Genomic DNA, 16126 nt, shown 5'->3' with positions numbered 1-16126 from the left:
GTCTAAGAATAACGGTTGGAATCAGCCATGAAGCAAGTCTAGGTGATTCTAGCCGACAATGAAGAAACTAATTAAAATCAAACCGCTAAAGAATTCGACACGGTGATTGATCACGGCCCAAAATACATTAAGATGAGGTTTAAGATTAAACCAATGAATATTCAACAGTTCAACATTCAAATCCATTTGTACCAAGACTCCGGTGGAATAAAAATCATCCATTGAGCTAGTAATCAGTAATCCGACCGCTCCTCTTAAAACCAGAAAACAAATGAGATGGATTTCTGAATGCTGCATTTGTCACAACTTGAACCTAATAAAATGGATGAAGCCTTAGGTGACTCAAACTAGGTAGATGCTATGCAAGAAGAACTTAATCAGTTTGAGAAAAACAAGATTTGGCATCTAGTTTCCTGGCTGGCCAATCTACATGTTATTGGAACTAGATGGATAATTAAGAGTAAAAGAGATGAGAGTGGATCAATAGTAGGAAATAAAGCAAGGTTAGTTGCACAATGATATAGACAGGAAGAATGAATAGATCTGATGAATCATTTTCTCCTAAAACTAGAATCAAATCCATGTCGATGTCAATGAGTTAACTAACGTAAGTTCGGAAATAAACTGATTGACAGATTGAATACTCAAAATAATTAAAACAGAGAACACGTAGATTTTACGGATGTTCGGAGACTTCAAATGCTCCTACGTCATCTCTTCGATCACAAGGATATGATTTTACTAAAAGAAATTGATTAATTACAGAAACTGTAATAATCCACTTCAGTTTGGTCTTAAACACTACTAAACTGAAACTCTTAGTATCTTTACAAGTTTATCAGTAAACTACTGATATTCTTTTCTTAGCACAACTGATCTCAAAAGATTGAATACAATAAAGAGATGATCTAGCAGTTTTGCTCAAAAAATAGCCTGAAAGCTATGAATGTATCTGATAAGTGTGAGCTTTTTCTTAACTGATCTTTGAAAGCTATAACTCAAAAATTTTCAGAATGAATGTGCATGAAGTTGTTTTCTCAGCTGAAATCATCGGCTATTTATTGGCTTTGCTTCCAACGATAATATTAAATGCATTTGAATGATTTATATCCATTGATTTGTCCTTTCTCTTTTTGTCGATATTCTTCTGACAATAGTACACTATATCATTCTGATATACGGCACTCCCACTATAGGTTACAGTCTGCTATGTACAAATTGTCGATTGTTTGTTATGTTTCAGCTGATGACGTGTTCAACTGAATATCAGTTGAGTATATAGGCGATTAGATGCGCTGAGTATAACTGACATCTCATAACCGATAGTTCATTTGTCTTCATACATTCAGTTGGCTTTGATCAATTCGGTTTGCCTTTGGTTATTTAACACGTTAATTATCAATTTGGAAAACTTCAGTTTGAGTAGATTCAGTTAAACTGATCAGTTCTGCAATCTTTAATCACTTAATTTGTCAAACTCCGAAAGGTAGCTCATCACATAAGAACTCCAAAGTTAAGCGTGCTTGACTTGGGGCAATTTTGGGATGGGTGACCCCCTGGGAAGTTTCTTAGGGTGCGTGTGAGTGAGGACATAAGCACGCTGGAAAGACTCGTCTTGGTACAGTGAGGACAATCGTCGAATCTAGGGCGTTACAGTTGGTATCAGAGCCGACCTCTCTTAGTACGGTGTGGTTCGGGGACGAACCAAGCGGAAGCTGGTGGGCATGTGAGGCTCGGGGCCGAAGAGGGCGGGGGGTGATCGTCGGTGCCATGAGGTTGCACGGACAATGAGCGGCTCCTGGCAGGCTTCTAGGTGGAGGGAACATGAATGAACCGATCCCACACCGGGATGAGAGGGATTCCGAAACTGTTCAATGTAATGGACTGTACAGTTGAAGAGAGCTTAAAAGATTTGATATGTACTACTCATATCAAGAAGATGCATCTTCTTTTCGGTAGTTCATCACATAAGAACTCCAAAGTTAAGCGTGCTTGACTTGGGGCAATTCTGGGATGAGTGGCCCCATGAGAAGTTTCCTAGGGTGCGTATGAGTGAGGACATAAGTACGATGGAAAAAACTCGTCTTGGTAAAGTGAGAACAGTCGTCAAATCTTAGGGCGTTACACATAGTATGGTGTGAAAGATGAGAAAACAAAGGCACAGAGCGTGCCTTTGCGTTTATGCATTCGAAAAACAACTCAACGACGCGAGAGACAGACACTGGAGGGACAAGGAAGACCTTGGCTGCATTTTTCCTTGCAAACCGATCGAAAACCTGCTGCTGGAAGGGAAGAGCTGGTGCGGCCGAAGTGTAAGGTGAGGGCTAAGGTTTGAGTGTTTTTTAAAAAATAAAAAGGAGTGTATATTTGGGCCTAGGTTTTTAAAATAGTGAAGCATAGTGGGATTGGCCAAAAAATCTACTAACATAAGCCCATAAGGCCCAATAATACGTACGTAAAATATTTCGTTTTGATACGTTTTCAAAAATATTACCCAAACCATCAAAAGTCCTCATTTCGGCTAAAAATCGTCTACCGGTTTAAAATATGGTTCATCGTATAAAAATCTCTTAAAAGTGCTCATTTTTGAAATTTCATAATAAGTACATCATTTATTAAATAACTACAGATAATTATTTATAAAAAAAATTTCCTCAAGCTGCCTCGGTCTTCGTTCCTCGTTCGAGCATCGAATGCTGCTAAATGTCTTATTTTATGCCGTCAAGTAAACCATGTCATATAATCATAAAATCATGTCGTGATCATGCAATTAATGCATTAGAATAATAAATCGAACATTTTCATAAAACCTTAAATTTGTTGGAATGGAAAAATGATTAATATAGAGTTATAGACTAAAAACACGTGCAATATGCACATTCAAGTCTAGAACGAGTTCTCAAATCTTAAGTTCAATTGCAACAAATCACGCTCGACAAAAAAAATTCGTGTTTAATTTGTCTGTACAAATGGGTAAATTACAAAAAAATTTGTATAGACAGTATCACGTGAAACGAATTTATGACCCAACAGAATTTATGAAAAATAGCACTTTTAATAAAAATTATTAATCGAGTCGCCGACGCACAACACCGAATACGAGCAACCATCTATTGGTGGGGTGGATAACAATACAACAATAAGAGAATTCTCGCAAGAAATCGAAGGCGAATCAAAGAGCGTCTTCGCTTTTTATCATCTTTACTGGAATCTCAGATTTGGGGCTGAGTACAGAGAAGAAAGATGGGTGAGAGGAAAGTTCTCAACAAGTATTACCCCCCGGACTTCGATCCGGCAAAGATTCCGCGGCGGCGGCAGCTCAAAAATCAGCAGATGAAGGTCCGTATGATGTTGCCTATGAGCATTCGCTGCGGTACTTGCGGGAATTACATTTATAAAGGAACGAAATTTAACTCCCGCAAAGAAGATGTCATCGGAGAGGTACGAGATGTGCTGAGTTATCTATTTTGTTCTTATTTAGATTTATTGGTGGAGGGTAGTGATTGATGTTATGATCAAATTCCCGGATGTAGGGTCTTTTGCCAGTTCATGAATTTAGGGTTTTTTTAATTGATCGTTCATAATTCGATTTAAGCATGTGGCATTAGGGTTATTACCTGATGGAGTAAATTTGAAAATGTGATCAGGCGTCTTCTTTCAACATTTAAGCTCAACTTTCCTTTAATTACTCTAAACGCAAGCACATATGGCGAAATCTAAGCTGTTTTTGTGGTACTGTATGTTCAATAAGCCCGTGTAAGTCTATTGTGTTACTGCATATTTCATGTGGGTGTTTGTTTAGACTCAAGTTTATATTCCAGTCAATTGTTCTTTCAATGTTTTAATGAATTTTTATAAGTTTTTCTTCAGTTTCGAATTTGACTTACGTGCTATAACATCAGTAGTCCACCATCATACTAGTGCTGCCAAGTATTAGATTGACAGATGCTCCACGCTGTGAACTTTTTCATCCTGTTCTTTCTTGTTATTACATGGACGGAGTATGTCTTTTGTTAGTTGTGTAGGGTGAAAATGTTAAAAGGTGATATTGTTAAAAAGGAGCCATCAAAATTAATTACAAGAAAATGATATTCATTTAGAACTTTCAAAAGAAGTGATTTTTCTGCCTCTGCCATGCCATTGTATGGGTTATTCGCTTAGTATAGTGTCTTTGATGTTTGTTATTCATTATTGCATGTCTTATGGAATTTTGAATTAAGGATGTGAGCCCTCAATTTCTGTGTTTCAGACTCGTTCTAATATTTATTAAAGTATTTTTGTTGTATGTAGCTAGGAGTTGGTGTAAAGACCCGATAACAGTAGGGCTACTACTGTACTACTTTTGGCATAAAGACTAGAATCGCCTCTTCTTTTGGATCTGTAGTTACCTATCCCCCTTTATTCAATTCAGCTAGGTGTTGTTTGTCACTAAATATTGCAGTTTTAACAACACTCTCCCTGACTTGGTTGTATCTATTCATATGCAGACCTACCTGGGAATCCAAATTTTTAGGTTCTATTTTAAATGCACGAAATGCTCAGCTGAAATAACGTACAAGACCGATCCACAGAACTCTGATTATGTTGTTGAATCAGGGGCGACAAGAAATTTTGAACCTTGGCGAGCTGAAGATGAGGTACTCTATTCTTCTTACGTACTTCATACTCGTGTAATTTTCTTATGTTTTATATTTTGAGATTGAGGCTGTATTCCTGTTAGAATTGTAGCGAGTTCAACCATATGTTTTACCATGTGATGTGTGTGTATTGTTGCAGTTATGATCTAAAGTACATTATCTTTATATGCAGGCTACGGATGAAGCAACCAAAAAAAGGAATGCTGAAGAGATGGGAGATGCTATGAAATCATTGGAGAATAGAACTTTGGACTCCAAAAGGGAAATGGATATTCTTGCTGCTTTGGATGAAATGAAATCTATGAAGGTATATAATGATTCAAGTGAGATACTTTTGATATTTTGTTTATCATCAGTTATCAGTAGTCCTCTTCTAGTTTCAGAACCATAGATTAAAAACCACGAAAGACACACTCTTAGACACAGCCCCTGGATGGGTTGCATGCCTAAAACAAGAATCTAAAGGATAAGGAAGTATCATTAATTTCTTCATGCTCGTTCCGTACATAGTTGTTAAAGGCGCGGCTTGCCTCACCTGGGTGCTGGAGTCAACCAGGTGCAGGCCGCACTAGGTTCAAAACCCTTGGAGCGTAAGTCATGCCTTAAGCACGAACCCTTGGAGCGTAAGTCATGCCTTAAGCACGAAAAGCACACTTCTTGTGTTTATGTTAAAAAAGGGAAAACAGAGGCTCGCATCTTGTTAAAAATCATGGCCTAGCAAGATTTTGACTTTTTGTATGCTGAACAGAGTCACGAACTTCTTCCTTCCTGAACTCATGTTGCTAGTTCGTTGCACATGATTTGTAAAAGTAAAACAAGCCTTAAATGCTTAAAATACTAAATTCTCGATTCCAAAATCACTCTGAATGTTCCTCTTCTACTTTCTAGTGCGTCTAATGATGAAGAAGGGTCTGGTGATTCAAATGATTGATGTTTTTTGTTTAATTATACTAGGTATTTATTGAAGAAATTTGATTCAATTATCATTTATTAGTCTGTTGAGTATAAATTTGTTTCTATGTAATAAAAATTATCTCATATATGTTCATCATAAAATATCATCCTTGGTGTGTCTTATTTCGATAAAATGTGCTCGTAGCCTTGCGCATTTTGTTACTGGACAGATTACCCTTTATGTTTCTTGCTCCTTAAGTAACCATGGTTCAAATTCGATGCACCTCTGAGCAAATTCAGGTCATCTCCTTCATGATTTCTTCTTTAGCTAGATGAATATAAGACCTATGGGATAATTGTTCAGAAGTAAATTTTGTGCTATAACTCTTCCTATTGGGTAGAGTGGATCCCATGATCCTGAACATTTCTTACTTGGGATCTGAAATCCCAAGTTTGTCTACGAAGATTGGATCAAATCTCAAGTTTGTCTATTTAGAGTGGATCTGATTGTATTTGTGTTTACAATTAATCTAATTTATGTGATATTAATTGATAAAGCTTTATAGGGTTTCTTAACAAGATCATTTGCATTAAAACCCATGGTTATGTATCGAAATCAAGTGAAATCACATGGTGTATGGAAGAGTGAAAAAGTTGAAATAAGATACCTTTGTATCTTAATGCAGACATTTAATTCATTTAGAGCTATCACAGTGGGTTCCACTTTTTGGGGAAGATGAGTCGAAGCAATGACAAGAATTTCAATTGGAATTTCTTTCAAAGAGATGGTTCACTAGTAGAATGAGGGACAATTAATTTGACTCATCTAAGTTTATAGTTAAAGCTTTGAATCCTGTTTAATTGTCTGTTTTTTTTAGAATAATCCAAAAAAAACAAGAGTATAGTGTTCCTCTCATGCACTATTGCTTTATTCGCTGAATACAAATGGGCAGAGGTCCACTGAAAATTTCCCACATCACTGACATTTTATAAAAATTTGAAAATTATTCTCCGTTGTGATCCGTCTCCCTGAAGGCTCGAGGCTCTTTATAGGTAGAGATTGTCAGCTAGCTTGTGAGAGGCAATGCAATAGTAAATAATTTTTGCTTCTATATTAGTGAATATATAATTTTTTCTTTCGTTGTCCGAATTTTGTGAGATTTATATTTGAGGTTCTAGAATACTATGTTTTACTTCTACTTACTTTGATAATTCTCATGCCTTACCTTACTCTAGTGCTTCTGAAAACCGTTGGGCCTTACTATATGCAGTGTATTATTAATATGAGTTACACGTACCCAATTCTGATTTTTTTACGTTCCTCTTCTGTTTTCTTGTTCCCTTTGCAGTCAAGACATGCAACTGTTAGTGTAGATGCAATGCTTGAAGCTCTTCAACGTTCCAATGAGAAAAAGGTAATTGTCAATAGCTATTTTAGTTTTAAATATCTTGGATGCATTGAATAATGCAATTTAAGTAAGCTACTACTAATCATAACTAAAGAATGCAAATCAAGAATATTGGTTTTGAGTAGTAGAACACAAATCTTATATATTATGGAATTTCAAATTTGGATTTCATTTCTACAGTTTCTTTTGGCCAAAAAACTCCAAAATTTGTAGATCTTTCTGTATTCATCTTTCTTTCTCTTTAGTTCATGAGACACTTTATTCAACCACAAAATATATTCATATTATATTGTTTGTTTGATAGGAAAGGATATTGGAAGAGGAGGATGAAGCTCTTATAAAATCAGTATTTAAGGTGAGAACGTGTGGCCAATTTCTTCGTCTGGTTTGCTCACACTTTTAAAGGCGGACACATGGGCTGCACATGAGAGTTGCCTCATGTGCACTTCAGCAAAAGGCACGCCACAGGTCGTACACCATGGCCGTGATGTTGCCCTCTTCGTCGAAAGATGAAAATTTCATGGCTCAATTGATTGAATTCAATTTTTTAAAAAAGAAACCCGCGGCCAATTGGGCCCAATAATCTAAGCCTGAAGTTTTGCCACAGTTTTATAATTGCAGCATCATCTCGTCTTCCTTATTTTCACTACGCATAGATATTTGGATAAATACATGACAGCAGCCTTTTTTTCCCACTCTCGTTTCTTTACCATAAATTAATTCCAGCAACATGTTAAATTCCAAGATCACCCCAACTCTTTCTAATGAACTTTTGGGCTGCATTATTATTTAATATTTTGTGAAATTTATCTTTGTTGCATGCATATATAAAATTTATTATTTTAGTATAATTCATTTTATATATGCATATTTAAAAAATTGCTGACTTGTGCGCCTTAGTTCAATAAGGTGCGCTCTCTGCCTTGCGCTTTAAATAACTGTGAGTTTGTTTTTTCTTTGTTTCGTTCCTTTTCTTCCCAATATGTGTGTTTTGCAGTTTTTTGATATGACTTTCCATCTTCCATCGTTGACTTAGGGACAAAGAGAGGCTTCTATCATACGAAGAATTGATGATGAAGATATCAGTGATGACAATGAGGATTTAACATTGTTTTCCTCTGATAATGGGGAAACCTCCACAGGCTTCTTGAAGGTAAAAGTTTCTTTTTGGCTATTTGGTTGAGTTTTGTCTTTCTTGAGGCCTTTTTAGAAACTTTACTGTTCAATCCTTAAATTTATATCCTACATATTTCATTTATTTTCCAGGAAACAAATAACTTGTAGGACTATATTTTGCATCCTTTATCCTTATTGCTTGCTGGGATTGTCCCCTTAAGACATGTTTCACTCTATATGATTAAAATGTTACCCTCGCATATGCATTTATAGTGTTCTGACGTGAGAGGGGCTTCTGAAGCAACTAGGATCCTTAATCTGTCATCTTCTCTTTGATCTTTAAATATTCTTTTGACAATAGTCTTGTGATAGAATTACAGTGTTTCAAACTGTCATAATTTGTTTCCTGCTAGTCAGAGGACTTCTTTGAAATCATTATAAATAAGCACAACATGTATTTATCCTGAGACCTTAATTAGTACAAGCCTGTTTTTGTTGAATTTTTGATACTGACCTTGTTACTCTTATTGATGCAGAGGAGAAAACAATCCCAAGAACAACGTTCTAATCCAACTCCAACCGATTCTTTGATGACAGCCGGTGCTTTTGAGAACTCCAATAACAAAGGTGTGTACAATTCTAGTGTCTTTGAAAATACCGAATTTTTATTTGCTTTTTCTTTATTTTTTTCTTGGTGTTGGTTGGGGGAGTTCTGAGATAAGTATTTACATTTTCTCCAATTGCCGTCACTTGTACTACAGGTTTTGGGCGCTTCGCTGTTCGAATTAAGTTCAAATCAATTTAGTCAACACACTAGAAAATGATTTGCCAATGTCTTTGCCTTTGACCTTTATACTCTACCATTTTGCATTTATGCCCGGGTGCTAGGCTAACCATTTTTCTTCTTAATTGTTTTGGTAGCTTATAAGTTCTCTTATTCAAATTTCTCTTATATTCTTAAAAGATTAAATATAGGTTTATATTTTGGTATGTTCTAAAGCATTTTTCTTTTCCTCCCCCCCTCCCTGTATTTCCTTTTTCCAAGTGTATTTTACATGTTTTTGATTTGACTGCAAAAAATGATCACAAATATGAGTATGTTTAGCTAGAACTCATCGGTACAATTGCTAAATTGTGAGTTGGAGTGTTTATATGTTGTCTGGTATGTGATTCTTTGGTATTTGATCAGTTTGTGTTCACGTGAATAAAGATCGTCTTTTGATCATTTCCTCGTGAAATTTACGGAAGAAAGTGTTACGTACCGACACACTTCTTAAGATTTCCATGTTGTAACTGTTGACAGATAAGGGTGACGGTAAATCTGTTTTCAAATCTTCTTCCATTAGAGTTGCTATCGTCAAGAAAACAGTGGCAGACTCCAAGCCTATGAAGGAAGACGATGCAGTGACAAACGGTGGATTACATTCGCTAGGCCAGCTATATGGAAGTGATGAAGATGATGACGATGGACAATAAGAATAGTTTGCACGTTCTTGTATTTGATTTCATTGGCATTTCTTTGGATCAAGCTGTGGCATTACTGTATCCAACAGTTAAGAGCATGTCTGGTTATCTTTTCGTGTTTTTTGAGTTTGTGTTTCCCCTTTTTTTAAAGAAGAAAAGGTTTCCAGCTAACCATTTATTGGTTTTGCTTTTCCTGGGAGGTGGATGGAAGCTAGAGTAAGCATATAGGGGCAAGTATTGAAAAACAAATACTTTTTTATTTCTTCATTTTTGTTGGATAATATATCCAAACATGTTCTGAGGTCTACACTTGAGTAAACAAATATTTAGGATTTTAAAAATCTGCACCTCCATTCCCCTTGTTTTACCTTCTGTTTTTTATCTTTATTTTTCTGCTCTTTTCACTGTCAGTAACAAACTTGACGTCAGACTTTCCAAAAAATATTTAAAAAAAAAAACGAATTCATCTTTTATTTTACCTACATCCAAATTTTAAAATAATTTTGATTCTTCTATAGAATTTGTCTTTAGAAGTAATTCAATATTGACTCGTATTTTAAAACAACCAGACTCATATATGTTTCAATTTGTCTTGGAAAAAAAAAACCCAAATCGTAAAAACTGAATCATGTTATGAATAATCAAATATAATCGAAGTACAACAGTCCGATATTGGATTAGGCGTTTATTGGCTTTAATTCAAAAAATTGAACCTTTTGAATGAAAAACGAATCGAACCATCTCGATGAACACTCCTATGTCACACCGTATTATGGTGTCATTGCCTTATTTTGTTTGTTACCGGTAAAATTAACCCGTGGAGTACTGGACTCCTGCAGTAAAACTCTGATGCAAGTTCTCCAATTGTCTTCAATAGAGAATATTTCAAGACAGTCAACAGTTTATTCACCTATTGTCTAGGTCCAATCGCTGCTGTCGCTGTTTCTATTCTAATAGAATTATTTGCACGATAAACTTGAAAATTAATTAACGATCAGCCTTATATGGGATGGTGTTAATGAATAAAACTATTGATTATATCATCTTCCATGACTTACAATAATTTCAACGAAATGATGCTACAAAATAATTAGCAGGCAAGGAGATGATATGAATTAATGATCACAAAATGCTTTTGGGGTCTCGAAACTTTGAAGCAAATAAGGGAAATTTTATTCGAAATGATCAAGAACTTGATGTGCAAGACCAAGTTAGAGGAAGGAAAGCAATGCAGAATCATCGGAAAAACAGCAAACAAAACACCACAGACACCTTACCATCTTTATTACAATCATCGGCAAACATGCAATCCGTAAACTTTGGAGAAATCGACAGATAATTTAACTTGAAGCCGCAGGGGTAGGTGCTGGTGCTGGTGCTGGTGCTGGTGTTGGATTCTCAATAATCTTGATACCACCAATGGTCACACCTTCTCCCTGATGCCTCGGCACCAATGTGACCAACACGTCTTCATCATCTGCCACATCCATATCATTGTACAGATCCGTCAGCTTCAATCGAATCGAAGTTGTTGCCGTTTGGTTCTTTGTCTTGTGTGGAATCTGAGCATATGTTCCAGCATATGCGGCCTTGTCTAGTTCCTGAACATTGTCGTCCTCGTCGTTGATAAACACGTCGAATTTCAAGAACTTGGTAGTGTCCACAGTTATGTTTTCTATCACCAGAACCTCATCGGCCTTTCCTTTCTTTGTTTTCGGAATTAGGACTCGGACAATTTTGTCAAGTTTGAGAGGGAAAACTGTATCTGCTTTTGCGGCTGATGTGCCAGCTCTGGTGACCTTAGCAGTGGCAGTTTGAGGTGGGGGCCTGTAGTCGAGCCAGGGAAGGTCGATTCTTTCGTATTCGTATCCCATATCTATGTTGCTCAAACAGTCCTTTACCGTCACCCTCACGAGCTGAGAATTTTCGTCGTAGAATAAAAATTGGGCATTGAGAAAATCAGGGTCTGTTATTTTCTTGTCCGGCACATTGGCACTGGGGAGATAATACTGCCATAAAGTCCACATTCGATCGACATTTCCATGGTGGACGTAAAACAACGGATCTCGGCCCGCCGAGTAGAAATTACCCAAGTCCTCACCACTGGGCTCTCTAGGGTCTCCAACCCAGGCGTGCACGGCTGTGTGGGAGCCCCGCTCGGAAGCTCCAGGCCCGGGGTTGACAGGGGTTCCTTGGCGATAAGGCTGTCCCATGAAATCAGTCGCGCTCGAGTTGCCTCGAATCATCTCAGAATACATAATGGTGAGGTTATTAGACACAACTTGAAGAGGATCTTTGTTTCCGGTCATGCCAAGATCCACCACAGCCGGTGGGAGGTTTGCTTGGTTGCGCTTTTCGTCGTAGAGAGCTGCTTTTGGATCGTTGAACATGGCCGGAATGGCCATCCCTTTCGGGTTATCCCAGTTCCAAAATGGCAACGCGAAAGTGGGGTCATTAATCAGTTTCCCCAAGATTCTCTCGTAGAAATACAGGTACCATCTATGGAAAGGGAAGAAAAGCCAAGAATTATGAACTTGAAGATCCAGAGTTCCCTGCCCAGGTTGATCGTAGGCGCCATTGCAGTAAGCGCAGTGGATGTTAGCTTGCTGCATGAAGCTACGCGGGTCTTCTTTCGGAAGACGTTTCATCCGATCAATGGCTAAATTGTACTTGAATATGTATTCAGACGAGACTTTATGTGCGGCAGGCCTCATCTTCATTTTCAAGACTGGAGGGATCTTATAATCGATGATACTTTGTACAACCGGGGGACAACAGTTTGTATCAAGCTGTTTGCCGGTGTTCAAGTTCGTAGCAACACCGCATTTATCGAGCTCCGGTGCTTGTATGGGACTCGCAGAGCTGCCTGGAGCCGAAATCAGGTTGGCGGCACTGTAAAGACCACTCAAACCGAGAAGCATGTTCCTCCTGTCGACTTTCCCTTGGGAAGTCTCAGTGTCTTCGGAGGAGTGCTTTTGGTTATGGCCATTGTTAGTGCAAGAAACTTGCAGGCGTCGGGTGCGCCTTGCGGAGGCGATGAAATGGGATTGCTTAAGAAAGAGAGGGCGGGAGGTGGCGGAGGGATTGGTGGTGGTGGAGGTGGCGGCGCATGGTAGGTGAATTGAAGCCATATTTGTGTTTGGTTTGGAAACGAATTCAGCATATATGCTTATTTATAATCGTGTAGGTTAATTGGATGTCCGAGGATTAGATTAGATTACTATGAGCTAATTTTTTTAAAAATATTTAAACACAGTTAGCAAATTCTTTCAAACCTCTACGTGTCTTGTACAATAAACTATTTATTTAAAAAAAAAATTGAAGTTCATATATATTCGAAAATACTTTTAATCATTTTCCACGGATGTGTGTATTTGACATTGGATACACCGACGTTAGCAATTTTTGATATTACGTCATTATTTCGACATCATATTAACATTTTGATGAAAAATAAATAAAATAAAAAAATACAAATTATTCAACTAAAATCATGAATTAATTTATTTTAACATCAAAAACTGTAAAAAAAAAAAAAAAAAAAATTTACTGGTCCTTGTGTTACAAGATTGAGGTAAACCACAAAATTCACGCGATTGATAGAGAGCTATGTTACTATCCAATCAAGTATAATTTATCTATCTCACGTTTTTTTGTATGATATTTTATTGTCTATTTAATTTGAGACTTAAACTCCTCCATTACCCTCATCGATCAAAAGGAAAAAGTTGATGTGGTGTGAAAAATCGATTGCCGTAGAATTAGGATTAAATGGAAAGTTAGTCTAAAGGTCTAAGAAGTGTTTGAACATGAGGAAATTATTGGATTTGAAAAATATGTGCTCTCTATTATTGAAAGTGGAAAGAATGGGGTATGACTCAATTAATGGCATAGGTGGACAAAAAACAAAAAACAATATAATTTTTAAAAAGTTTTTAGTTTTGCTATAATATATAATAATTTTCACACAAAAATTTACAAAAAAAAAATGAAAATTTAATATGTATGCATATGTATCGTGTGTCAAATGACACTAGTATTAATTATTATTTAACTAGTGATTCGTGAAATATATGATATGTGCATTTTCTAAAAACAGAGTATACAGTAGTTTCTTAAAAAAAATTAAAATGAAAGTTATAGACTTTTGAAATTGAAATGATAGCATAAAAATACTCTGATAAAAAGAAATGTGGAATGTCGAGTGAGGTGACTAAACGGTATTTTTGTAATATCACAAAATCTCCACCAACATAAAAAATTATAGTTGCTTTGGTTTAGCTTCCATCAATAGCATATATATATATTAAAATATATATTATTATCAATAAAAAACCATGCATAAAATTGCAACAATATTTAGTGACATCTATGACGTTGCATCATGCTTTTGAATTATCAGGAGCCCTTGCATTCCAATTTATGTTATATATACGCTATATTTTATAAATGAAATTTGTTGGATTAATTAAGTTTTTTAATTAACAAGGAAACTGATTTAAAAGAAATTTACAGAGTGAGTCAAACTGAATTCATGAGAAAAACTGATCATTCATGCGTAAAAACTGATATTCAGATCCCAAGTGCCGTCAAAGCACAACTGATGAAATTTAACTGATAAAAGGTCATTGACAAAATATTATTGATAAATCTGCATTACATAATCAATCAGACAGCTCAATGGACATTCTTTAAAGATTTCCAGAACATTTTCGGAAGAGCACAAGCGAGATGATAACAGATAAGATCTTCATAACAGCTTTACTTGTCCGTTAAAATGCTAGAGTTAATGCGCCCACCAAAGTCCATGCGTACTACCAGGAGTGTACGTTTTTTCAGAAAAGACGATGACACAATAATTTCTGTATTTGAAAACGACTATCTTATTCAAAATACCAACTGTTGGAATCGAAACCTATAAATAAATAAGGTGGATGGACTTTCAAGAACTCCACAATTTTTTGAATCATCAAGTATCATAAAGTTCGTAGGAGCCTAACTGATCGAGAAATTTTTTGATCACGCCTATTTTTATTCTATCTGATCATTTAAAGATCATTTTGTGCTAGTATTTTCTTGAAAAATATGTGTAATTAACAGTAAGAGTCTTACTGGTCATTTTGCTTGTTTGTGAGTTTATTAAGAATTTCAATCAGGCAGTGGTAACTCCTGCAGAAATAAGTAGTTACAATTTTTGTAATTATCGAAGCCCTTAAGTGAAAATCATTCTTGAGCCGAAAAAGGATAACATAGGATTTATTCAAGTTTCCGAACATCCAAAAACATATATGTGCATTTACATTCTCAATTACTGTTAGATTCTTTAGTTTTGGTGATGAAGAAAAATAAATTATGGTATTAGATCAAGCTGTCTTTGCAATGTATTACAGATACTCGACCGACCACTAAAGATTCTGAAGAAATCATTCAACCGGTCTTAAGATGCAACTATCATCAGCAGCGTGCATGATCTACTCAACCGCTCAAGCATACAAATCTATGTCATAAGGAATACTCTGCCGTTCACCTTATTGAAGTACACTTATAAATGATTAAGTAAGATATTTTCAGATAAAGCCACATGTCTTACAAAGATCTCACCTACTTTATCAAAAAAATTGGTAGACTGATTATACATGACAAACAAGATGTCAGAACATCATATTGTTCCCCTAAAATAATATAACGCAAAGCTAGTTTCTTTTTGCTGTTAGTTGTCCTTTCACATTTGGAAAATGTCAAATTGCTCATGAATTAAAGTGTACGAAAAACAATGAAAAGACAGTGACAACAGTACTATTGCATTAATGCTCAATTATTGAGCTACGCTCGAATGTTGAACGGGAAGATGCAAAAAGTACTATAAATAGAGAATGCCAAGAAGAACTAAAGTGCTTAAATAATGAGATTTTACACGCTGACAAAAAATATCTAATCTTGCAATTTTTAAGATATTTCTGAGCAATTTTCACTCTCATCAACTACTGCTCAACATACCTCATTCCCAAAAAATTTATCATATCATCAATGGTTCCTGTCCAAACTACTCAACCGTTTCTATCTAAAACATTCGGAGTGTTGAACGACAATTTGAATATGAGGATTCATTATATTGTTACATTAGTGTTATATTGGTTATTTGACTGTGTATCTCAACCGGTTGTCAAAATTGAAGTAGGAGTTTCGACTTAGGCAGATGATAAGTCATAAGGTTGAAGAAGGATTGTTACAAAGTGTTGTAAAACCAATGTCTTCTTGTAAAATTCTTCCTAAGTAAAAGAAGGGGTAACGTAGGTGCTTGAGTCAAACATCTATAAATCCTTGTGTTATTTTCTTTAAAGCACTTACTTATTTTTTTTATTTACCATATTTGAGTGTATAATCCTCATAAGAAACATTAGAACTTTTCTGTACTATTTTTGGTCCGACCGTTTCTTTAAACTACAAAAAATTAGGTTTTGTATAGTTAACCCTATCAAGACCGATCACATTATTTGACAGTGTTTTAGAGAAAATTTTAAATTGTTTATCCACTACTCCCTCTAAACATGTCATCAAATCTAACAAGTGGTATTAAAGCAGGTTCTTCTAGACCTCTGATATACA

The 16126-nt window shown here is 35.9% G+C and overlaps 2 protein-coding genes across 2 annotated transcripts; one reads left to right on the top strand and one right to left on the bottom strand.

Moving 5' to 3' along the window:
* The first annotated feature begins 3054 nt into the window (after positions 1–3054).
* Positions 3055–9663, top strand: LOC142543239 (uncharacterized). Its single transcript, XM_075650369.1, has 8 exons — positions 3055–3441; positions 4488–4637; positions 4810–4944; positions 6881–6946; positions 7245–7295; positions 7977–8093; positions 8593–8683; positions 9360–9663. The coding sequence occupies exons 1-8, from the start codon at positions 3244–3246 to the stop codon at positions 9530–9532; spliced, it is 981 nt and encodes a 326-aa protein (XP_075506484.1). The 5' UTR covers positions 3055–3243; the 3' UTR covers positions 9533–9663.
* Positions 9664–10631: 968 nt separating this feature from the next.
* On the bottom strand, positions 10632–12675 carry LOC142543238 (polyphenol oxidase I, chloroplastic-like). Its single transcript, XM_075650367.1, has one exon. It carries the CDS (start codon positions 12649–12651, stop codon positions 10861–10863), a length of 1791 nt encoding a protein of 596 aa, XP_075506482.1. The 5' UTR covers positions 12652–12675; the 3' UTR covers positions 10632–10860.
* Positions 12676–16126: the final 3451 nt, after the last annotated feature.

This window comes from Primulina tabacum, chromosome 4, assembly GCF_025594145.1.
Source record: "Primulina tabacum isolate GXHZ01 chromosome 4, ASM2559414v2, whole genome shotgun sequence".
NCBI lineage: Eukaryota > Viridiplantae > Streptophyta > Magnoliopsida > Lamiales > Gesneriaceae > Primulina > Primulina tabacum.
This window is presented reverse-complemented; position numbering and strand designations above follow the sequence as displayed.

Excerpts from the sequence above, each read along its gene's own strand:
- LOC142543239 (XM_075650369.1), top strand. The coding sequence starts at position 3,244 with ATGGGTGAGAGGAAAGTTCTCAACAAGTATTACCCCCCGGACTTCGAT. Across the intron at positions 3,442-4,487 it reads AAGAAGATGTCATCGGAGAG|ACCTACCTGGGAATCCAAAT; the intron begins GTACGAGATGTG and ends ATTCATATGCAG. Across the intron at positions 7,296-7,976 it reads TTATAAAATCAGTATTTAAG|GGACAAAGAGAGGCTTCTAT; the intron begins GTGAGAACGTGT and ends TCGTTGACTTAG.
- LOC142543238 (XM_075650367.1), bottom strand. The coding sequence starts at position 12,651 with ATGGCTTCAATTCACCTACCATGCGCCGCCACCTCCACCACCACCAAT.